Here is a 25,056-nt window from a genome sequence, read left to right on the forward strand (position 1 = left end):
CCACAGCAGAAACAGTCATAAAACATCACAGGGGCTTAGGTGTGTCTGAGTCGCATACACACAGTACACATACACACTCTCACCTACTACACACTGCTCGTTATCAGACACACCATGGGCCTCAAATATCAAGCCGGATATGAACAAATGTATTTCCTCGTAATTTATACTTAGGAGCATTTATACAAGAAATGTAGTATTTGTGAAAAACCAGTTCAGGAAAATAGTTTTTTTATCCCACGACAGCTCCTGAGTTCGTGTAAATCTCCGTAACGTTCCCCAGTGTGAACCTCGCTCAGTCGGCTACGGATCGCATCGCCGCTGATGACTTACAGCAGCGTTATATACGTTCGTGTACGCTGTCGAATTTAAACGCGTATTTATTTTAACTACACACAGGAATTCAATTTAGTGGATTTTCGAAAGCACATCCATAAATAAAGACGAATAATTTTTAGCTGTTCAATTAGGTCAAAAGTAATGGCGCCCTATAAAAGAGGAAAAGTTAGTGTGTGTCTGGTGTAGCCTGCATTACTGGAAGATTTAGCATACACCACGCTTAAATCATTTTTTATGGGCATCACTAAATGTAAATCAGCCGGGCCGTGAACACACTTGGTAATGTACAGATAATTGTTGTCTATCGACATATGCGCATGAGTACAAAGTGAATCTGCACTAGTGAAACGTTGATTGGGAAAAACAATTTTAGATTGATAAAAGATTGATAAATGAGACCCATTGTGTCTTGTTGCAAACTGAAACATTTTAAAATATCGTGTGTGTGTGTGTGTGTGTGTGTGTACATCTGTACTGGAATTTGAAGAGAAAGCAAAAACTTTAGGTCAGACTTTGTTTTTGTTTTTTTAAGGAGGATTGTTCAAGTTCATTAAATTCAATATCAAATAAAATACATTAATAATAATAATAATAATAATAATAATAAAAAAAAAACAATAACAATGACACAACAAACATTATCTACATAAACATCCACATGTGCAATAATATACATTTTGGTTCTAAGGCCATAGTTGCTCGTCCACAATAGTGACGCTGTCAATGATTGTGAGTGTGCTAATGTTGCAGCGTTCCTTCAGCGCCGCCTGTAAATCATGAACAGTACACACCGAGTGTCTGGATCGTCGCCTCGCAGGATCTATGGCTCTGAAGCTCTGAGTAGCACCATTAGGATTTCCCTTCCACAGCGATCGCCTCGCCGTCCGCTTGCCTCATGTGTTTTGAGGAGAATGAATCTCGAAATGAATAGGAGTCGCAGGAAAATGTGCCTCGTTGATCGTCCCAGGAAAGGTTCTTGTGAATGAATCGACTCCCTGCGACCGAATCGACTCCTTGTGACCTGAGTCGACCTCCTGCGATCCGAGTCGACTCCTTGTCACAGAGTCGACTCCCTGCGACCGAATCGACTCCTTGTGACCTGACTCGACTCCTTGTGACTGAGTTGACTCCCTGTGATCCGAGTCGACTCCTTGCGACAGAGTCGACTCAAGTTCAGTTGCCTCCAACAACACTGAAAAAGTGAGTTCGTTTGAAGAGAGTGAATAGTTAAGCGCACAGCTGGATAGAGTCTCTCTTCCTCATCCTCTGTGCTAAGTGCATGCTAAGCGCACAGGATTACGGGCGTTTTCACAGCTGTAACGCACACTTCATACAAGGCTTCGCTTCTGCTTTACAGCATTTTTTTTTTGTAATAAAACACTTGTGTACACCCTCATAAACAAACAAGACAAATTTCATTGACTGGGTGAGAAAAAAAAAGTACTACACGACAGCTCTGTGTTCTTAATCATCACTGAAATGACATTGGGGGAAAAAAACACGATGGTAGATCTTACAAGCGTGTTGACACTGAAAAACATGATTTCATTTCTTTATCTCGGCATACTTCCTTATATTCATATATAAATTATATATTGTTACATGTAAACAGCCACAGACGTCATAACATTAAAGAATTCTTTTTGATCATTTTTTTATTATTATTTTTTTTTAAAGAAAAATCCCACAGGCATGTGCACGCACCTAAATGAAAACATGCGGACGATTGCACACACGTTTTTCAGTGAAGGTGTGGCAACAGCAGCTTGGTTGCTCGGAAGCGGACTTCCCATGTTGTCCTTATCTTGTTAAAAAAAAAAAAAAAATCATGACACGTAACACAACAACAGGGGTTTTTTTTCTTTTCTCACAGGCTTGGAAATGACCTACTCGTTGTTTTAAGTGTCTTTTCATGTGCAGCATCTACAATAAGCTTCGCTTCTGGAAGAGGAACCTTTTTAGAATATTGTTTTGTGTATTCGTGTGTGTATGGGATAAAGACAGGAGTTTGAAAACGGCTGCCCGCCGTGGTCTGACCGAGCGTCAGTCAAGATGGGCGGAGCTTGCCTCGAGTCTGATGAACAGCGCGCTCCTAGTGGCTGATATATGGAGGCAAATTCAGTGCAGGAAAACTCTCGGGCTTTTGTGTGCCAAACTCCTTTTTTTTCAATCTGTGGCACCCTTTGTCCTGGAGGTGCTTGTGAGTCTGTGTGTGTGTGTGCGTATGTGCATGTGTGTGTGTGTGTGTGTGTGTATGTGTGTGTTACTTGTGCGTGTGTAACTCCTCCTGGAACTTGGTGCTGATGTAGCGGATGTGGAAGCCTTTCTTACTGATGGTGTCATCGCTGTGGAAGCGAATCAGCATGGCGTCGGTGGCTGAGTACAGCTCCTCACGCGGCTAGAGGGAGACAGAAAGAGAGAGAGAGAGAGACAGACACAGAGACAGACAACAGTTTTAGTATATAATTATAATCATATAATATTATATATATACACATAGTATATCATCATTTTTTTTAAAGTACTGTTTAAGGACTAACGTCCATAATCAGTTCATGTGTGTTCTCATTCAAATGTTCAATAAATATGTTCATCATAGTGTATGCGCACACACACACACACACACACACACACACACACTGCTTAGGTCCTCACCCCTGAACCACAGAAGCGTCCTAGTTTGTGTGCTGACGTGTCCTGCCCGTCGTACAGCTCGATGTAGTCATATCCGCACTCTGCTTCCTCCTCCAGCTCGAAGGTGGTGAAGGTAAACTCGATGCTGTATCCCGCCTCGGCTGTGATCAGCCACTCGCAGTCCGTGTGGCCCGGATAGTTATTGTCTCCGAACTGCGCGTGAGAGTACAGGTTCTTCTGCCTGGCCTCGGCCCTCAGCCTGCCTCCGCACTCTACGTGCACGCACAAACACGTACTGTTTACACTCTTATTTATTATTCGTGTTTATCTAGTACTCGCTACCTAACGCTGGCAGTCCTGCTCTTGGGTTAGTTATGGGATTTGCTTGGACGTATCTCGGTTTGTGTATAAGCGACAGGAAACATTGCAGAAGTGCTTTCAAAAGTGTTCACATGTACTATGTGCCATGTACTGCTTCGGCCAGTAGAGGGCACTGCTGGACATAAAGTCTGTTAAACTGCTGTAACGTGGAACTACTGGAATCAGGATATTTTTTCTTCTTCCGTAGATAACAATCCACAAAAACTTGGATTCCTGCAACCTGCTCCCTGTTAGCAAGCTTAATGTCTAAGTGTAATATGTAGCTACTACTACCGCTACTGCAGCACAGACGCGTGCACTGACCTGTGGAGTGTGTAGCGTGGAAGCCCTTGCGCTGCACCGAGGCGTCGGAGATGAAGCGGAGGTAAATCCTGTTGCCCGTCGAGACGAGCGGCTCCGGAAGCTTGCTGCCGCAGAGCCGACTCAAAATGGGCGCCTTGTCCGAGTCGCCGTCGAAGGCCTCCAGGTGGTCGTACGCGCATTCCTGGTGCTGCTCGATCTCGAACTCGTTGAACGACTGCCGAAGACACAGAGGGCGGCGAAGAACAGACGTAGAATTAGCATCGTCCCTTCGACGTTCCTAAAATAAATCGACGCAGACGTGCTCCCTGTGTTTATTCCACGTACGTGGATTTATCCGCCGTCGTCCTTTCGGCTCCGAAACGACGACTCGTGTGCGTCTGAGATTTATCTTTAACGTGAAGAGGAACGCAGAAGCGGAGATGAACGCTAGTTACGGACCGACTCGGAAAGCGAGCTCCGACTCTACGAGGTGACTTGGATCGAAAGGTTATCAAGCGACGTTATCTCGTATAACGTCGCGATTAAGAAATACGTTTCTTAAAGGATCCCGCTGACCGATCTGCGGAGTCTACGAGCCTGAGTCTCCTTTTGAACACTTCGCAGATTGATCCATGTAGCCCCGCGACCTGACTTCTCATCGTTCGCTCTTTCCTGAGTCGTAACCCACCCCCACCCACCGCCCTGCCCGAGAGGAATTTCCTACAGTGCGTAGACACATGAATATATTATATACTATATACGATATAGTTTCCAGAGGAAGCAGCTGCTCTGGAGGCTGTGCAACTTATTAAGTTAATAGATTCACTTCGGTGATGATTTATACGTTTGAGGCGTGGGACAGGGCACGAATCGGATAATATAATAACGCGTCCGTTATGTACACTATGTGTGTGTGTGAGGGATGTGTTTGTGCAGGCCTGCCAGGATGAGACGGTATTAACGTGCAAAGGTGTGTATGAGTGTGAGACAGTTTGACAAGAGTATGTGTTATGCTAACACCGCTGCTGATACGATCAGTCAGCGAGAGCAGGTCACGTACGAAATAAAATCAAAGTCAATGTCACCGTATCGACAATTTTTCAAATCTGTTTACGTAAAGCGTCCACGTCCGTTCGTACGAGCTTACGACGGAAACGATGAAAGTGCTAGAAAGAGTGCGTTAAGATCCTACTGCCTGAGCTGCTGTCATAGAAAATGAATTCCGACCAATCGTAGGGTCGAATCTGCGTGATACTTTTACACGAAAAGAGGCACTCACAATTTTGACACGGTGGCCTGGAGTGGCAGTGATGTCCCAGGTACACTCCTTCCTGCTGGGGTACTTATCGGGCCAGTTGGGGCTACTTATGGTGCCTGTGGGGCTGTGGATCTTGTGCTCACACTCCGCTACAGGATCAGAGAGAGAGAGAGAGAGAGAGAGAGTATAAGAGCAGAGGAATGTAATGAATCATGTAAATACATATAGGCGAAAAAGCAAACAAGATTTATAGAATGTGTTATAGCATGAAATCTCCTGAGTCTGCATTAACTGCAGGTGGAAAAAAAAAACATTCTTCTGCAGAGGATTAGTGTAAGAATGTTTTCTGAACTCTGGCCCAGTTCCCAGGTGTCAGTGCTGGTTCACCGTCACCTGAGATGCACCTTTAAGAGAAGAGCCCGTTTCTCCTTCCCTTTAAGCTGAACCCGCGTTCCCTTTGAAGCCACGTCGGCCTTTTTTTCCCCTCCGAGGGAGACTCGGGAGCACTAATGGCTGCGTAACCCGAGTTTCTCCCTCGGGGGGAAAAACCGAGTCAGGCCGCCGGAAAGGTTTCGGGGCCATGTGTCTTAAAACCGAAAATAGGCTGAGCAGTCCACATTAAAAGAAGTCACTCCACCCTCTGGTTAAAGACGTTAGTCACTAATCGAATCATACGTTTGTGTGTTGGGTTAAAAAAAAGCTGCCCGTAAAAACCGACCTATTGTGACTCAAAGGAACTGAGTCAGAGAAACATTTTCGCCAAACCCCTACAAAGAGAAAAACGTACCCGTGTGTGTGTGTGAGAGAGAGCGCACGCACCTTCTTTGCAGTCATGCTTGTTCTCGTGCAGTATAAAGCCATTGCGACACTGGCAAACGTAGCTGCCGATGATGTTGATGCACTCGTGTTGGCATCCGCCGTTATCCTTCGAGCACTCGTCCTTATCTGACACGCACAACAGACACGACAGGAACATGTAGCGATGTCCATCACCCAGCGAATGAAATAAAATAAATACATCAATAAATAATTAATTAAAGATGGTCCAATTAGCCCACGTCTACCCTCTGTGTTAGACCAAATCATCTGAGATGAAAGGAAGGGAACGGTAAGAAAATGACCGACATGGGCATCCATTCATCCTGTAAGAAAATGGATACTGAGGCGAGGAGCTTCAGGACGAGGAACAAAGAGATTTGGAAAGAAATAGCAGAAGAAGAAGAAGAAGAAGAAGAAGACGTCACTCTCGTGTGTTGTGTATCGCTCAGGAGTGGACCGGTCATGAATACGTTCACGTAAAGACGTGCCAGGACATGAAAGCGCCGTTCGAGATGATCCGGAACTTTCTTAACGTAGGAATGATCTGAATTCAATCAGGAGTGGTCGATAAAAACGGAGGATTGGCTTCGACAGTACGTTCCCGCAGGCGCATGGCGTGCGTTTTGCCTGGCGATGACCAAATTCGACATTATCAAATTATTGCACTGGCTTTCTAACCTCTGGAACACTTGGTCACACACACACACACACACACACACACACGAGGATTAGCAGTGTGTGGGAGGGCTGTGGGGACCTCCCTAAACCTGATGGCACTGGGCCAGTGGAGATCTAATACAGGGAGCATCCTGACGATGACTCAGGGCTCTCTCTCTCGCTTTTCTTTCTTCTCTGTTCTTCTCAGTTTCTCTTTATCTCTCTCTCTCTCATTCCCTTAAAAAGTACACCTTCTGTACACCTTTGTTACGAGATCCTGCGCTGCGTGTCCGTGGTATTCCGAAGGGTCTACTCGACCTGCGAGTGTTAGCGAAAACACCTTTTCTGTGCGCGTTCATCGAAGTGTTTGGAAACGGAGCGTGATATTCAAGACCTGCTGTTAGTGAGAAGAAAGCTGTGACGAAAGCGTCGAGCTTATCTTCCCCGTAAACCGCACCGCAAACCTTTCGTTTACGTGCGTCGGCCGACCGAGCCGGCTCGAATGGATCGATCCGTCGGTAGACTCTGATGTGAGATCAACAAACGGTGTTTGTTGCCACCCCGTGTGTGCGAGATAAGATTATAGCAGGGCCGATCCATTCCCCAAAACCTATCGTGGGAGAGGCGGCCATACCTGTGACCTGCCCTATGGCTGCTCTACGAGGAGAAGGACGTGACGCTACGTCCTGACAGGACTTAAATATAAAGATCCGTGCTTTGCAGGTAGCAGGTTTATCTGTGGAAGAGAACGCCCCTGGTGTTAGAGCACAAAAATAATCAAACACGAAGGAAAAAAATCAGAAAAATGCTACGTCAAATGATTGAACAGGAATTGTTAAATCAACACACATCGTCTCACAAATATTCTTCCGACTCGGATTTCACTTTCGGGTATCTCGCAGCCAAACTGGCCTGAATTTCTGGCCTAATTCATTCTAATTTTATTTTTATTATTATTATTATTATCTCGAATATTTTTCTAAACCCAGGACGTCGTAGTCACCCGCGTTGTTGGCGCCGAAGTCCACATGAAGAGAACGGACGCAAATGGAAAAAAAAAAGCGGAATCTCGATTAGATTGGTATTTTGTTGTTGTTGTGAAAGGATTTCTGCTTGGAAATCATTTGGCGCGGTGCACGAACACGACGAACGAACCTGCGGGTCTGGGGGATCTTAACAGGAACAGGAAATGCGCCACTGCAACAACATACTGAGCGGTCCGGTCATGCTGGTGGTCCGAGATCGTGTTGGGTTTGGACTAAACCTCGGGTTCGGACTCGATATTTCGGCGCTATGGGTCGGTCGGCTCGGCGAGAACGTTCCCGCGCTGTGCTGATGCTGTCGTGCGGCGGCGAAGATTTCGAGCTGGGTTAATTCTCTAACACACACGCACACATTCTGTATATTTGAAGATAGCTAGAGTGTGAGCATGTGCAAATCCGGGCTTTGTTCAAATGCTACAAATTTCTCAGGACACAACGCTGTGAGAAAGAACAGGGTTAGCCAAACAGGATGACGGACTAAAAAAAAAAGTTAAAAAAGAAACTCTTCTGAAATCTACACCACAAAACAACAGAACTTGGTTTATATAACCGACACCGCAAAAGTTGGATTATACAACCAAGTTCAAAAGCCTTTTTTTAATGAAATTCGATCATGTCAAACACACACTCACACGTCGACCAAATCCGCAACAGAGGCATTTTGGGGGTTTTTTTGTTTTTTTTCATGATTGCTAGGACAGACTGTACGGATTTCACTTACCGGAAAAGAAGTGCGCTTTGAAGCCTTTCTTTGAAACGGTGTTGTCCGACTTAAACTCGATGCGCATGTTGTTGTACTGGGACGTGATGACTTCGGGAACTTCCGTGCCGCAGTATTTCCCGTGAAGCTTCGAGTCGGACGAGAGGCCGCTCCGCACCTCCACAAAGTCGTACTTGCACACCTTTAGAAAGGATATACGGATGTGCCGTCACTGGATATATCAGAGTTAACTGTTATGTACATATTTACAGATCTTTATTTCATATTCATGGAAGGAGTCTCCAGTGGCATCACAGTCTACAAGAGAGAGAGAGAGAGAGAGAGAGAGAGAGAGAGAGAGAGCGCTTCGACATCACAAACCACCTCATTAGTGATTCTTTTCCTATCGGGACAGTAACCCTTACATACTGTATAGAATACTGACCACACACACACACACACGCGCGCACGCACGCGCTCCTCACCTCATTCCCTTCCAGTTCAAAGGCCTCAAACTGCACGGATATGCGGTACTGCGTGGGGGCCACCACTTGCCAAACGCAGTTCTTGTTGGGCGGGTATTCTTTCGGCCAGCCTGGCGTCGTTATGGTGCCGTTCAGTTTGGACAGCAGACCTCCACATGCGGCTACGGAAAGGGAAACAGGAACAAATATCGCTTGGCGTCTGTTTCGCGTTAGAGAAGAGACGGACGATGTGCTTGTACCGCGAGCCTGCGTGAAGACAAACGGGGCTTCGGACGTTTGATGGTTGCCGTGGTACTTCAGAGCCACCGCGACACGCTGTGCCTTGCAGCGTAATCTAATTAGAGGCGGAAGATTCATTCACATGAGCTATATGTGGATGTGTGTGCGGTCGCGTGTTTCCGATTTGCGCTTACATGTGGCAGTGTGTGTGTATGTTGGGGGGAGGGGTTGCTGTGCGAATGCAGGGTTTCTTAAAAAAATCGATTTTTAATTAAAAAAAGGTTTCTTCTAGCGCCTCGATTTATCCTTTCTCACTATACACTACCAGTCAAAAGTTTAGACACACTCATTCTTTATGTTTATTTATCATTTTTCCACATTTTAGAATGATAATAAAGTCATTAAAACTCTGGAGTAACACAAATGGAACTATACGAATTATGCTGTGATTAAAAAAAAAATCCAAAATAAATTAAAAAAAAAAAAATTTCTTTGAATCTTCAAAGTCGACACCCATTTCTGGAAATTCTTGGCGTTTTCTGACCCGATTTCTTGAGGAATTTCCCTGAGATGATTTTTAAACAGTATTAAAGGTGTTCACACCGACGCCGGACGCTTACCCGCTGCTTTCTGAAATGTTTCGCTCCCGAGTCTTCCGTTTAAATAAAGACTTTTTTTGTTCGTTTTGTAATGGAAGAAACGAATACGTCGGCACGATTATACTTTTGTCTACGACGCCGATTTCACACGTTGAATCACGCGCCTTCAGATCAAAAGCTTTTTGAGATCGCGAGAAACGTTTCCAGTCGAGTGTCCACAAACTTTTGACCGGTGGTGTACGTTTAGAAGTAGAGCACGGCAGCTTAAACGTTCGGCTTGAATGCAGCGTGCGCTTCAGTCATCAGCCAGGGGAAGTGTTTGCGCAAATAGTTTAGAGTTTACGCTTGCACGCTGTTTGTCCTTGTTGTTTTCCTGTTGACCGAGGATGTTTTCTTCAGCCATGTGGATTGGTCATAGCTTCCGCTGGCCATGTCTGGGTCAGGCAGGGGGGGGAAACACCTGCACTCACACACAAACACACAAACGCACAAACGCACGTGCGCGATTTCTCGTACCTTCGCAGCTTTTTTTGTCCGGGGCCAGTTCGTATCCAGGGTCACACGCGCACTTGAAGCTCCCCAATGTGTTCACGCACCTCTGCTCACAGCCGCCGTTATCAGGCTTCATGCACTCGTCCTCCTCTACAAACACACACGTACGAAGCATGAACGCTGTTAGTGACTCGCCCTACGCTTTATTCCTATGTATAGCACCTTTCACATGTAAGTATACATTATAGGTATGGTGTGTGTGTGTGTGTGTGTGTGTGTGTGTGTGTGATACCTTTAAAGAAATTTGCAGCGAAGCCGGCTTTATTCACCGTTCCGTCTGAGACGAATTTCATCCACAGCGTGTTGGAGGTGGAGCGAACGTCTTCAGGGATGTCATAGCCACAGAATCGACCAATCAGTGGGCTGCTCTCAGACAGGCCGTCCCGCACCTCCAGATAGTCGTACGCACAGCTGTCGTGCCTCTCGATCTACACACACACACACACACACACCGATACACATGATAATAAATAAACAGGGTGCACGAAAGCTCACGTACGCAAACATCCTCGGCGGTTCGGCATGATCTGAACACGTTCACGTGCGTATACGCTCGATCGGCGGCGTAGGAATTCGGCCGCAGGAACATAAACATGTCGTGTGTTCTTTGCATTATCGTGTTAATAGCGCCTTAGGTGTCATAGCCTTAAAGCATTCCAATGAAAACAGGATCTCGCATACCAGATGCGTGTGTGCGTGTGCGCGTGTGTGCTGGTATGCCAAGGTCTTCGGGTTAGTCTTCCTCTTGGATTGTATGGACGCAGGAGAACGAGCCATGTGTGTAAGTGTGTCTCTCTTTCTATTACGCACACTAACACACACACACACACACACACACACACACACACACACGCATTCCTAAACAGTCGTGAATAAAAAGGAGAACGCTTCCTTTTACTTTCAAAGCTTTTTAACAGTCCGCTACGGCCTACAGACCCAAGAGGGCCACAACTATACAACTCCAAACATTCCACACACACACACACACACACACGCACACACACATACACACACACACATACACATATATATATAAATATACAAATGTCACCAAAAAGTCAAAACTGTTGGATATTCCTATGCTTGTCATGACACATACACACACACAAACACACTGATCACATAGACACACACACACACACACACACTCACACAGTGATCACACACACACACACACACACACACAGACACACTCACACACTGATCATACACACACACACACACACACACACACAGATCAGACACACAAACACACACACAAACACACACACATGGACATCTGACTGTACTGTAGTGGCTAGGCACAATCCTAATCTGATTAGAGACAGAGAAAAAGAGAGAGAGAGAGAGTAGCAGGGGAGAGAGAGAGAGAGAGAGAGAAAGAGAGAGAGAGAGAGAGTAACAGGAGAGAGAGAGAGAGAAAGAAAGAGAGATAGAGAGAGTAGGAGGAGAGAGAGAGAGAGAGAGCAGGAGGAGAGAGAGAGAGAGAGAGAAAGAGAGAGAGAGAGAGAGTAACAGGAGAGAGGGAGAGAGAAAGAAAGAGAGATAGAGAGAGTAGGAGGAGAGAGAGAGAGAGAGAGAGAAAGAGAGAGAGAGAGAGAGTAACAGGAGAGAGAGAGAGAGAAAGAAAGAGAGATAGAGAGAGTAGGAGGAGAGAGAGAGAGAGAGAGAGCAGGAGGAGAGAGAGAGAGAAAGAAAGAGAGATAGAGAGAGTAGGAGGAGAGAGAGAGAGAGAGAGCAGGAGGAGAGAGAGAGAGAAAGAAAGAGAGGGAGAGTAGCAGGAGAGAGCGAGAGAGAGAAAGAGAGAGAGAAAGAAAGAGAGATAGAGAGAGTAGCAGGAGAGAGAAAGAGAGAGAAAGAGAGAGAGAGAGAGAGAGTAGGAGGAGAGAGGAAGATGAAACTAATGTAAAAAGATGGAGAGTTTCGAGTTTACATCAAATCATTATTTGATAAATCATTCCGTGTCATTCTTATGAATTGAATTAAAAGGTCACGCTGTTATTGACAGTAACTCCACTTCGTGTCAGGACACGTGACCCTGCCCTGTCCCTAAAATGCCACGCCCTCCCCGGGTGACCTGTTCCTCACGCGGTCAGCGCGGAACAAAAACAACATTAACATCCGTCTTTGTACCTCGAAGGCCTGAAAGCTGAGACCCACGCTGTAGCCCTCAGACACGCTGATCCGCCACACGCACTCCTTAGACGGCCTGTAGTCGTCTGGGTAGTTTGGAGACTGAATCTGTCCGGAGTCTTTATTGACGTCCCCGCCACAAACCGCTACAGGGGAGAGAGAGAGAGACGTTTTACGTTTAAATAAATAAATACGCTCTTTTTTTTTAAATAAAAAAGCAGCTTTATTTAACACGTGCACCTTTTTTTCCCCGTTTCGAACAAGCTGAGCTGGAGCCACGAACGCTGAACACGCGCTCGGATTCTCGTATTTCCTCGTTTTTACTTTGTCGAGTAAAAAGTGACGGAGTGAAAAAAATCAATCGCACGCTGCAAAACGTGCACCTCACCTTCGTACACGGCGGAGAAGCCTTTTCCCACCCAGTTACTGCTGCTGCGAAACTCGATCCACATCCGGCTGTCCGTGGAGATCAGCGTTTCGGGAATCTTATCGCCGCAAAAACGACCTGCACGCACACACACACACACATACACACACACACACACACAGAGAAACATTCACATTTTAGAAACAATAAGAGACAAAGACCTCTGAGAACACTCGAATTATTCATCCAGTTACTGGATTTCTCCTGCTTAGTACACATTATTCTGTGTGTGTGTGTGTGTGTGTGTGTGTGTGTGTGTGTGTGTGTGTGTGTGTACCAAGAAGAGGGGCTTTCCTCCAATACCCGTCCCGCACCTCGATGTAGTCGTACCAGCACAGACTGCTCTTGTAGAGGTCCATGGTGGTGAAGTTGAGCACTATCTGGAAATAAATAAATAAATAAATAAATGAGGATCATGAACGGTTACAGACGTTACGGAACCGTTACAAAAACGTTTGTTTTGGGTTTTTTTCCGTCGCAGGGCTGTGCGTTACCTTCTCCCCGGGTGTGACAGAGATCCTCCAGACGCAGTGCGTGTACGAAGGGTATCCGTTCGGGTAACCGGGAGACGAAAAGTTTCCCGCCGAGTCCTGCAAAGTCTCGCCGCAAGCTGGTAGAGAACGGGGGGGGGGGGATAGTGAACCATGATTCGATTTAGACGATATTATGCCTCACAGTACACTGAAACGTGACCCTGATATCGTAACGTTCCTTAAGAAGCGCCCGGTGATTTATTGTTACACGTAAGGAGCTTGTTTCAGCGCAGAGAATACACGGAACCTTCAGGCGCCGGTAGCGTTAGGGAATCGGACGTCGCCTCTGAGACGAGCCAGATTTGCTCTTAACCTCGGCCAACCGTCGAGCTCTTTTTTCCTCCTGCTTAATTAGCCACCGAAGATCTGCGGAAGTGCCTTTACACCAGAAAAATCGACCCGCTGCATCTCCGTAAAATGCCTGCCGGTGCTGAAAATAATAGTGAGCACATGTGTGTACTCTCAGGCTTGAATGACATCATCTTAATTAAAGCACGGGTTTGAACTGGACCGTTTAGCGTCGCGGTCCGCGATCGGGCCGAGAGGGTAAGAGGAATGCCTAACTGAGTGTTCACTCATCATTAAATTAATCAGAGAGAGAGAGAGAGAGAGACTTTTATACAGTGATTAGTCACCTCAGACAATGCACCAGTCATGAAGGGACATGGACCGAGAACATTTACAAATCAGCTGCTTTGTTAGTGAATATAATGAAGAATGAAACCACACACACACACACACACACACACACACACACACTCGCGGTAGATTACCTGGACACCTGTAGAGTTTCTTGGCTTGTGAAATGTCTCCTTTGCTGAGCCTGGTTCTCTGGCCGATCGCAGGCCGGACGCCGTTCTCGTCACGAGAAGGGAGGATGGTGTCCAAAAACATTCCCCTGAAAGACCGAGAGAAGACCGAGTGTTCGGAGCGGAGCGCGATGCCGAGAGCTACGTTTTCCTAAGTGCGTATACTCCATGTCTCACCTGGAGAAAGTGTTTCTGGCGTAATGCATGATGCTGTCGAAGTCGTACGGCTCGCCGAGAGAGTTCACCTCGCCGGGCTCCATCTTTAGAAAGTTATATTCCTGACCTGCACATGATCACACACACACACACACACACACACACCGAGACAAGGTTATGGAATTATGCCGTCCTCTTCATTCAGACATGAAATAAATAACACGTGGGTAATGCCATACCGGGCTGAATGTTGTCCCGGATGATGGTCACGTGATCGTCGCGATCGGGCCTCGTGTGCTCGTGCCAGAATCCGATCACGTGACCCAGCTCGTGAACCACGATGCCAAACTTGTCGCAGTTTTTCCCAATGGAGATGGCCTGAGGGCCGTTACCACGACGACCCACGTAGGAACAGCATCTGCGATACGAGAATGGATAATACATAATGAATGAATTCATTCATTCAAGTGTCGCCTTCAAATCCTTCAGATGTGGACTTCCCGCGGACTCAGCCGCCGGCTTCACGCGGAAATAACGCTTTTTGAGGCTTCCGATTTTTAAATAGAAACATTAAAATAGAACGGCATTTTGGTTATTTGGATAGCTTGAGTTCAATTTATTTAAATCTGCCGGATATATAGGCCAGTGGGGTAATATATTGTGGCAGCGTGTATTAAGTAAGGATTAAAACACTTGGGCGGGACACTATTAGAGGAAAATAATCAATGATAGAACCACACATTTCACACATTCAGTACATTAAAAACACACACACACACACACACACCCACACATGAGTTATCGTACTTGACAGTTGGCGTAGTTACTGTTAGTGCTTATAGAGAGCTGTCACACCCTGTAACAGTATATTATATTTACGTAATGTGTACGTGTACGGGCATAAACGCGTGTCTGTGTGTGCCAACACGGCTAATCAGTTCATAACCCAGTATTAAGAGTGTTACGGTATTTGGCACCTTGTGCGTAATTTGGATGTCTTGGCGATGCTGTAATTATAGTTTGGTAGTACAAGCCCACAAAGCTGATTACTATAATCAGCACTGTTTCTGTGAAGACTCCTGAGAACCATGCTCACAGCTTTGTCATGTAAACAAATAAATAAATAAATAAATAAATGATTCTGCAGAACATTTCACTTGGTGTCCCATAACTGTTCGTGACAGTCACCTCCAGGTCAGTATTGACCTTACAGTCCAGGTCAGTATATACTGTGTAATGCTTTGTTTTCCATTTGTCTTGGCAGAGTCTTGCATATTCTTATGCAATCCAGAGTCGTATTACCTTGGAATCCTGTTCTAGTTCCTAGTTATTGGGTTTTTAAGTTTTCCAAGTAATTTCCTATTATCTCAAGCAGCTTTGGGTGCTCGTGTGTCTCAGTCACTGTCGTCCGTTGCAGTGGCTGTTCTGTCCCCGACTGTGAGTCTGAGAACCCTGCTCTGAAGTGAATCCAGGCTGGCTGAGGAACCCATTCGAAAGCTCGAGACATGTTATTAAAGGTAGGTCATGTAGAGTCTCTTGTGGAGTGCTCCATGTTGAACCGGTGCTACATTCAGAACGCCCTGCAGACCCAGCATAGTGATTATGTTGCAGTTCCTCTGTCATTGTGTCTGTCTCTCATTGTGTTGATTCGAATCGCAATAAACAACTGTTACCGTACGTTACTGTACAACAGACTTGTTCAGCGCCCAAGTACCAACCCCCAAAGTTCCTGAACGTTGACCAACTCCCAAGTAGGGACTTTCCGAGGGCTAAATATTTTACCCGGAACTTAATTTAGACCCTGGTCCTTGCGGTGGAAACACACCGAGTACCTTAAAAAGTCCGTAGTTCCCGGGGAAAGTTCCTGCGGTGGAAACGCGGCTTATGATAAAGGTTAAAGTCACTGTCCTAGCTTGTTCCCCAACCTTGCTTCTGCTCCTTCTTTCCTTTCTGCCCCTGTCCTTGAATGGGTCTTTGTCTCCACTTCTCTTTCAACCTCAGTCTTTGATTATGAGCCCCTGACGGTTCCCCTGCCCATATCAGCTAAATCTAACCCAGCTCCTTGCATCGAGCCTTTTCTAGGGTCAAGCCCAGCCCATGAGACTCCCCCAGTGGTAGATACAGGCTGGGAACCTTCCCTACTCTCCGTGTCAGGCTCTATTCCTTCCATTGTCTCAGTTGCAGCCTCTGATCTTGCCCCAGAGTCGGGCTGTCGGTTGTCTCAATTTCTTCACCAGATCATTTCTATTAACCTTTTCATCAGATGTCCCAGTGTTCCTAACAGGTCCTGTTTCCTTCCTACTGTTGCTCACAGGTCCTGCTCCTTCACCAGCTCTGCTCACATGGCTGCTTCCTTACAAGTGTTACTCACAGGTCCTGTTCCCTTCCCTGTATTGCTCACAGGTCCTGTTCCCTTCCCAGTGTCACTAACTAACCTTCATTCCTTCTCATTGTTGCTCACAGGTCCTGTTCCCTCCCCCAATGTTCCTCAAAGGTCCTGTTCTCACAACAATGTTGGTCCCAGGTCCTGTTCTCTCTCCCAATGTTCCTCAAAGGCCCTGTTTCCGCCACAGTGTCGGACAAAGGTCCTATTCCCTCCCCCAATGTTCCTCAAAGGTCCGGTTCTACCCACAATGTTGTTCTCAGGTCCTGTTCTCTCTCCAAATGTTCCTCAAAGGTCCTGTTTTCGCCACAATGTTGGCCGAAGATCCTATTTCCTCCCCCTCGATGTTGCTCACAGGTCCTGTTCCCTCCTCAGCATTGCTCACAAGTCCTGTTTACTTCTCAGTGCTCTTCACAGGTCCTGTTCCCTCCCCACTGTTGCTTACATGACCTGTTACTTCCCCTGTTAGCCTCAGTCTTCAAGACCTTGCTCCTTTTCTACTGTCTGGCTCAGCCTACGTCTGATTTCTACCCTTGGCCCTGCGCTACTTGGCCGTTTCTATGTTTCTTGTTCTGTCTCTCGTCTTGTTTTAGGCTTCACAGCACCCGGGTCTCCAAGTCATGGGTTTTTCCCAAAATAAACTATACAAATAAGTTTTTTTGGGTTTTTTATTTTAAATTCAGCCCCACGCTGGATTCTGCTATTCTCTTACACTGTGGTGTTTCCACTCTTGGGAATGAATGGCAGTTCAATGAGCATGGTACTATGGATTATGTAGAAAGAGACACTCAACACCATACTGCATAATATTACAGAGAAGGGTCAGCATAGTAAAGTCAAAGCTCAAGCAATAGAGTGAAACCTTGAAAGTCAGTACTTATGCATGGCTAGGACACACACGCATACACACAGTCGTAATCTCAGTCAGGACTCTATTTATATTGTGGATTAGAACACCTAAAGCCCTTATTTCATTGCCAATGATAGCGCAGCGCAGCATGCGTGCACACACACACACACACACACACACACACACACTTGCTCTCGCAACACAAGCTCAAGCTAAAGTACCTCATCATGACGAACAAAGAACTATGAACCCCTGAAACCCAAACACAGATGCAAGGAGAGCTCACTGGCGCTATTCACGACCAATCCTTCGTACACGCTGCAATATTACGCGACAGCAAACGTGCACAGAAGTGCGGTGTAGATGTGTTTACATGAACAGGTGCGCGTGTGATTGACACCGGATTATTCTAACAGCCATGCTGTCTGTAAATAACATTCTGTAACGTTTTGCTGCATCCTTCTTTCTTCTCTTTGCGCTCTCTGAAGCCTATGAGCTTTGGCAAGTTCCTAAATTATTTTTGTATTTCCGCCACTTTTTTTTTTTTTTTTTTTTCAGGCAACTCCCAGTTTGAGGTGTTTTCTCATTCCAAAACACTTTATCGCACAAATATGGCAACGATAAGACATTTTCTGAATGCTAGTTGCCAAGGAGGATTTCATGTTCACTGAAACTATATAGGTGCAAATTGGGGAGAAAAAAAAAAGACCAGACCTATTTGTTTTCGATTTTCCAATTAAAATTGGTCAGTTTTGATGAACTTGTGCAAACAACCACTGAGACCCCACCCCACCCCACCCATTCTGATGACGCTCTTGTATCTGCAGGATTTCATGCATTGCTCGGCGCTGCTCCTACGTGATTGGCTGACTGGATAATTGAATGAGCATGAATGCGCCGGGCTACAAGTGTTCCCATTAAAGTGCTCGGTGAGTATATTAGCTTACCGTATCGTAGTAGCCGTGATGCCGTGATGGACAGATATTGATTTAGTGCTGCTCGTCTAACTCCCGTCTCTCGTTTATTTTTTTTTTTTCCCCTCTCTCCCTCTCTCTCATTATCACGCCGGCTCGTTAGATGCCATTCCACAGAACAATGGCCGGCCTGCTCGGCGTGGTAACGAGGCAGGAAGGAAAAGTGAGCTGACTGTAGTAAAGTCGTCTCCTCTGACACGCTCATACACACACACATACACGCACTGCTTCGTTTTCAAAACACACACACTACAGGATGCCCACATAACAATGAGAGGTGAATGAGTAAGAGAGGTTTGTTTTTTTCAAACCGTGGCAAATCTAACATTTGAGTTATTACCTGAACGAATACCAAACAAGTGAGTATCCAATTATCCCAAACCTATATACTGTACATTTTACATCAGAGCATGCCCCCTTCTCTTTCAACCTCTCTCTCTCTCTCTATCTATCTGTCTGCTCTTTTCTTTCTATGCTTCTAAATCGGCTGTGTGTTTCAGCCCCAATCCAAACAATGGCGTCATTTACTAATGACGCGAAAGCCGGTCGAACCGTCGGACCGTGTCGACTGCAAATCGTCTGGAGGGCCGAACCTTTGAAATGAGTCCCGCTGGAACGCGTTCATCAAATGAGTCGCTTGTGTCCGGTCGCCTTAGGCGTTATAAAGTGTTGTACTGTGTTACGTTGCACCCTATGACCTAATGATTCGGCGCACGCTCGTACGCGAGGTCTCACCCGCACGGCCGGTACGTGAAGACGATGTAGCTCTCTTCGTCTGTTTTCTCAACGAAGGTCACGCAGGTCTGTTTCTCCCAGTGTCTCATGGCCTGCTTAAACATCGCTCTTTGACTGCCTGAGAAACACACACACACACACACACACACACACACATATATGAAATATAGCACCACGCATACAGTGTTTCATCTTTTCTCATATAAGTATTAAACACCCAAACCTAACAAGCATAGACACCTCCATGCATGCCCGCATGAACACACACACACACACACACACACACTCACACAGTTTCAGAACACACACATTTCACATACACACAAACAGTGGAAAATAAATGCAACGTAGCGCTGTATACTGCGGTACATTTTTTTTTTTTACACACACATATATAAATATTTATATATAATATCATGATAATGATTATGTACGCTTATTAACCTTCTGAGTAACCAATCAGATTTGAGAACAGCTCTGTGTGTGGTATAAGTGAACATCAAAAAGATAAAAATTTGTCCTGATGACGCTTACATATTATGAATGACAAAAACAAAAACAAAGACAAAAACACTTAGCCATTTCGGAGACCTTTAATCACATGTCTTCCTGCTTACAGACTGCTCGCTCTGATTGGCTGAAGGCACCCACACACACACACACACACACACACACACACTGTACACGTTACTCACCGGTGAAGTTGCCTCCTATAATGTAAGGGATGACACCTCCGGGCCAGATTCGCTCTGCTCTGGAAGTGGCGGCTCGTGGGACGCGAGATTTACCCGCTCTCGCCCTTCTCTCTCTCTCCCCACTGCCCACTGAGCCAGCTCGCGAGCTCTCCTCCTTACTTGTGTTCTTAGATGGTTCTGCACGAAGAAAGTGAACGCGTGTGCAAACATTACATATGCTGCAAACACGTCGCAATTCTGGATTAGCTTTTAAACCTTAGTAGGCAGGCTAAACTTCCTTAAATGTAACACGAACCCTAGCGCTATCCCCTGTACGTAGAAGCGGCAGCACTGTCAGCATGAGAGTTCTGAGAGTTCCTCAACCTCGGCTACTTCGCTCCGGTTCTAGCGGCCTGATCTAAACCACTGCGACCCTGACCAGGCAGTTACTAAGGATGAACGACTGTTCGTTTGAAATAATGCGTTTATATTCGTTCTGCGCTAATATGCACACATTCACGCGGTAGCCTAGAGCGAGCACGAGTCGATAACCTGTCCTGCTTCCTACGGCGCTTCCTCCGTGCTAGCGAAGTCTTCGTGTCGGATTCTCCGTGTCGAAACGCCACGGTAGCCGGCTATGAAGTGATGAAGGGATCAGCGGATATTAAAATAAAACACCTCGAACTTTAAATACGCTCACACGGAAGAGAGAGAGAGAGAGAGAGAGAGAGAGAGAGAGAGAGAGGGCGAGCGAGGCAGAGGCGTGGACATGCGTGAGAGCGAACTTACCGAGACCCAGTCGTCGTATTCTCTCTAGCAGGAGGTATAACTGCCCTCGCTTTCTGGTGGAGTCGTGCTCTTCTGCGCCACCTGAAACGCAAACGCCGGCGTTATGACCTCGTGGAATCGTGATTCAGCGCATTATAGATGTGACGTCATTACGGCTGTTAGATCGGCGTTATGAAGGCATCTCTTCCTGCCCGAGCGTGACAGGAAAGGTGTGAAATTCCACAGAGTTTGTGTGTGTGTGTGTGTGTGTGTGTGTGTGTGTGTGTGTGTCATCTTTACTGTTTTCCCACCTCACTTCAATCTTTACTTTTTTACTTCTCTTATAAGGCCTCCATTGTCATCACTCCATCATCACTTATTCCGTTTTTCTAACCCACTTATTCATTCTCCCCGTCTTTCCTCTCTCGTGTACGGTACACACACACACACACACACACACACTCTTGATCTGGTCTTTCCCTCTCTTTCTGTAACCCTCTCTCACTCTCTAATGCTCTCTCTCTCTCTCTCTGGAATGTCAAAGTGGACAGGAAAATCAGGAACAAACAAAACCGGCCGAGTCGGAGGCTCAGGAAAAGGCTGAGGTTAGGGATATGCGCATGCATACACACATATACACATACACACAGACACACATACACACACACGCCCCTATACACTTAGGCACTAACGTAGCTGCACGCATTAATGTCTTCTCTGTATTATATGAACATGTCGTCAGCGTGTCCGTTTGGATCACGTGGATCCTCCCGACCCTCGGGACGCGTTAAACAGAAACCAGACGTTGTCCTGATGCTAAGGATTACGGCCTAGGCTTAATCTGTCAAGGATCATCCTACAACACAATAGCCATTGATGTGCTCGGATAAATCATGAAGAACTAGAGGGAGGATATTATTCCAGACAAAACTCAAACGCAATGACACACACACACACACACACTTTCCTCTCTCTTGCTCTTTAAACACACACACACACACACACACACACACACCAAACTCGCACGTACGCACACCCAGATGGTTTGCTGATGCTGCTCCAGAGACGAGACAGTGGCATTTATCAAGTCTAATCACCCGGGGCTTTAAAACTCCACCGATATCAACTCCTCCGAACCTGTAATCAACTAAATATCATCTTACTCAAGCGCGCTAATCCCTTCGTATCCTTCGTGCTGTCTCCCAGCTCAGTATATCCTACCCCGTGAGTACGTACGAGTCTAAAATACACAAACGCTCAAAATCCCCATCGCTTCGGACTCTCTCGCTGTCTCTCGTATTCAGGATTAAAATGGTGATGAATAGAAATACTTATGGAACGGCTCATGCTAGCGGTACTCTCGGTGCTATATGAGATTAAGACCTAAGGTTCAGTGGAAGCAGGACAAACTGTTAACAGGTAAATATGTAAATGAATAAATAAAAACCACACTCGGGTTACACAGCAGGACCTACAGAGGGCTGCGGCGCGTATATTTCTGTCCTTCTTCCGAAAGCTGAACGGCGGCGTTATGTCATACGCTAGCGCTCGGGACAGCGTGAACCTTACCCGACGTGTGGCCTTGCCTCGCGTGCCGGTGCCGAGCGAGGTCTATCGTCCTGTCGACCTGAAACATTTTCAGATCCTCCTCGTCCAAGGCGATGTCTCCCCAGAAGACCGCTGGAGCGGACGGGTCCGGGGAAAGCGAATGAGACAGAAAGAAAGAAAAAAACAGACATATGTTACAACACACATCGTTAGTAAAGACACGAACGCACTCTTCGTCGCATTTCCACACGCTCTCCGGAACGTCAGCGTTGTCTCACCGCAACCTCTGATTTAAAACACACATATTACAAAACAACAACAGCGCCGAGGCGCAACGGTCCGCTCAGACGCCGATGACATCGCGAGTCTGACTGCGGGAGCGGGATCCTAATTAGCTTTTTCCCGCTGAAACTATTCCTGGAGGAAAGAAAGAACTAGCGGTCGTGTCGTTTCGGAGCGAAGAATTACTCAAAGTTGCGTCACGTTCGAGCCATTTACTTTCCAAGAATGATCCCGATTTCCTTCCCGACTCGAATTCCCGCTGCGCCGTGCCCTAGCTTATTCTCAGTCGCGCCCGGCGCGTCGTACGACGTTCTTAATTTAGACGCCTGTCGCCGAGGAGACCGTAGAGATGGCTATGATAGAGAACATAATGAGACAAAGACGTACTTAACCTTGATGCTTAACAAAAACAAAACAAAACAAAAAAACACAATGCAAGACTGGATGTTCCAATGAAATTGAAATGGGTTCACACACCCGTATGTGTGTGTGTGTGTGCATTCTTCATTCTCTGCTCTCGTACAATACCCTTCCCCAGTCTCTTAACGGCACTCCGTATTTGCTGGGTATCAGCGCTCTTTGTCTCTTGGGACCAAAACCTAAGTATAGCTCTCGTCTTTGTGTGTGCGCGCTGCTGGAAGGTCATGTCGGAGGATTCCGCCTTCGTGTCACTGCTCTGCACTAAGTGACGTACCTTAATGCTACTTTCACTTGTGCTGTGGATTGTTGACGTACGCTCTACGCTGACAGCGACGTCGGTGACCTATCGATGTTACGAGGTCCGAGCGATCTATAGACGAATAAAGAATGCATGAATCCATACGACCTGTATAAAGGGATTGGGCAGAAATGCTGAAACAGCCTCTGGGAAAAACGCTGAGGTAACAGCTGGCCGCGAGAACACTGCTTGTGCGAGGCGAACTGAACCGAGTCCGTCGGGGTGGATGAAGCGGTAGCCCCGGGTGTCTGGGACGAGAAGATTTTGTGCTGGTTTTAATTAGTACTTGCCCAGCGGTAGGTTAAAAAAAAAAAAAAAAGTCATATCTAATAACATCAAGGACGAAAGAGAGCTGTGTGTCTACTTCGTACTGAAGAATCGATTCGGAGTCAGCGTTGGAGTCGACACCGTTCTGACGACGAGAACGCGGCACGGTTGTGTTCGTGTAATGTTTGTACAACACGCCCATTAACGCTAAACCGTGCACAGCAGGGCTCAAGCACAAAGTTTGGTTTTTAATCTAGTATCTGGAGCGTTAATGAACTTTATAGCGCGAAGACTACGTCGAAAAGCCCCATGTTACAATATGCGCTGATAGAAGTGAAACCGAATGGACGTCCTGTCTGTACAGCGCAACGAGACGAGAAAGATCTCTGACATGTGATCTGGGATTTGGGATTGGAGGGGAGGTGGAGGCGGTGGGGGGGTGCTTGGGGGGGGTGCTTCGGAGTATTTTGTGAAATCTGCACTAGAATGAAATGGAGTTATGATGTCGGATGGGGTTGGGTCATTTTAATCCGAGAGTTTTAATCTGAAAAAAATACGAGATTACGCTCCGTTCGAATGAGGTTAAACACGGCGTATTTTTCATATAAATTCTCCTTTGATTTATTATCATGAAGTATAAAACTGTACAAATAACCGACAGTGAAAATAAGGTGTTCGGGTATGATCTTAACCTGTGTGTGTATGTGTGTGTGTGTGTGTGTGTGTGTGTTATTTAGGGTCAGACAGCTGGTTTAATCCATGAGAGCTCTGTCCTTAGATGATATGTTTATCTCTCTCCAAACGCAGCAGCGTGTATTACAGACGAAAGCAGCGACGGGAAGGAGAACGGCATGGCACGGCACGCCGCACACGCACGCGCACGCACGCACGCACGCACGCGCGGCAGAAAACCCCGTCCGCGTCTTCTGCGCTTTGGGACGGAGAACTCTGAGCGACGCGTTCCTGTAAACACGTCAGCGGTTATGTAAATGCGTATCGGGGGGATACGCCGAGGACGGGTTTCTCTAACTGATGTATGACTAAAGACCTCTGAGGGACGTGAGCGAGAGCGAAGTGACGCAGAGCATTCTGGGTAAACGCCAACAGCAAGTCCTTAGAGGTCTGGAATTGTGTGGAAGAACAGACACGAACGCTTGAATAATCCTGGCGGAAAAAAAAAAAAAAAAAAAAAAAAGAACACGACATTAAAGTCCGACTCCTGAAGACGTCCTGGAAGGTTATGCTAAAGGAAAGTATATCGTGAAACTTCAGAACATTGCTGAGGAGAAATCCAACCTGATTCCAATCATGTGATGCTCAGAGACTCGTCTTTAGTCGACGCTGAAATGACCCTAAACTGTAATAAAACTTGTATGAGGACGACACAACATCTTCCCTGAGACTCTCTCTCACTCTCTGTACTTCTGTGAGCTGAGCAGCTGTCGGTCGGACAGATCGGACAGATCGGACAGGTCCTTTCACGCGTCGCTTCGTGTTCGAAAGCCGTAATTGCTTAATTGGTGAAATGCATTCTGGGAGGAAGTGTGCACGCTGCTGATTCACGCTTTTCCGCTCCAAAGCAAACAGTCGGAGACGGGCCGAAGCGCTGACTCGGGAATATTCGGCGAATTTTCGGAAGCCGGCTGTCAGGCCGGAGTGCTCCTGGAAAATCCTGTTTAACAGAAGGTGACTCCGCGGACGAGTTTCCCTTCTGCCCTCGATGCGCGCTCGCGCACGCAGCCTACGTCCTGTGTTCGCATGTCAGGTCCGACTTATCGCAAAGACAAACCAGCTGGCACGGTGCCACAAATATTTGCCCCCCCCTGTCCGT

General features: G+C 46.5%; 1 protein-coding gene across 1 annotated transcript in view; it reads right to left on the minus strand.

The window, feature by feature from the left end:
• Window positions 1-851: 851 nt before the first annotated feature.
• The window catches only part of tll1 (tolloid-like 1), a 31,764-nt gene continuing 7,559 nt past the window's right edge, over window positions 852-25,056 (minus strand). Inside the window, exons 3-22 of the mRNA XM_053619218.1 lie at window positions 21,980-22,090; window positions 20,432-20,512; window positions 19,664-19,840; window positions 18,969-19,086; window positions 14,266-14,444; window positions 14,048-14,153; window positions 13,835-13,959; window positions 13,023-13,138; window positions 12,806-12,908; window positions 12,490-12,606; window positions 12,102-12,247; window positions 10,201-10,396; window positions 9,933-10,058; window positions 8,599-8,759; window positions 8,135-8,315; window positions 5,714-5,839; window positions 4,916-5,043; window positions 3,658-3,871; window positions 2,995-3,245; window positions 852-2,737 (exon numbers count right to left, since the gene is read on the minus strand). Coding sequence (XP_053475193.1) covers window positions 2,603-2,737; window positions 2,995-3,245; window positions 3,658-3,871; window positions 4,916-5,043; window positions 5,714-5,839; window positions 8,135-8,315; window positions 8,599-8,759; window positions 9,933-10,058; window positions 10,201-10,396; window positions 12,102-12,247; window positions 12,490-12,606; window positions 12,806-12,908; window positions 13,023-13,138; window positions 13,835-13,959; window positions 14,048-14,153; window positions 14,266-14,444; window positions 18,969-19,086; window positions 19,664-19,840; window positions 20,432-20,512; window positions 21,980-22,090 — 2,897 coding nt within the window. The 3' untranslated portion in view covers window positions 852-2,602. The remainder of the gene's footprint in view (window positions 2,738-2,994; window positions 3,246-3,657; window positions 3,872-4,915; window positions 5,044-5,713; window positions 5,840-8,134; window positions 8,316-8,598; window positions 8,760-9,932; window positions 10,059-10,200; window positions 10,397-12,101; window positions 12,248-12,489; window positions 12,607-12,805; window positions 12,909-13,022; window positions 13,139-13,834; window positions 13,960-14,047; window positions 14,154-14,265; window positions 14,445-18,968; window positions 19,087-19,663; window positions 19,841-20,431; window positions 20,513-21,979; window positions 22,091-25,056) is intronic.

This window comes from Ictalurus furcatus, chromosome 29, assembly GCF_023375685.1.
Source record: "Ictalurus furcatus strain D&B chromosome 29, Billie_1.0, whole genome shotgun sequence".
Taxonomy (NCBI): Eukaryota; Metazoa; Chordata; class Actinopteri; order Siluriformes; family Ictaluridae; genus Ictalurus; species Ictalurus furcatus.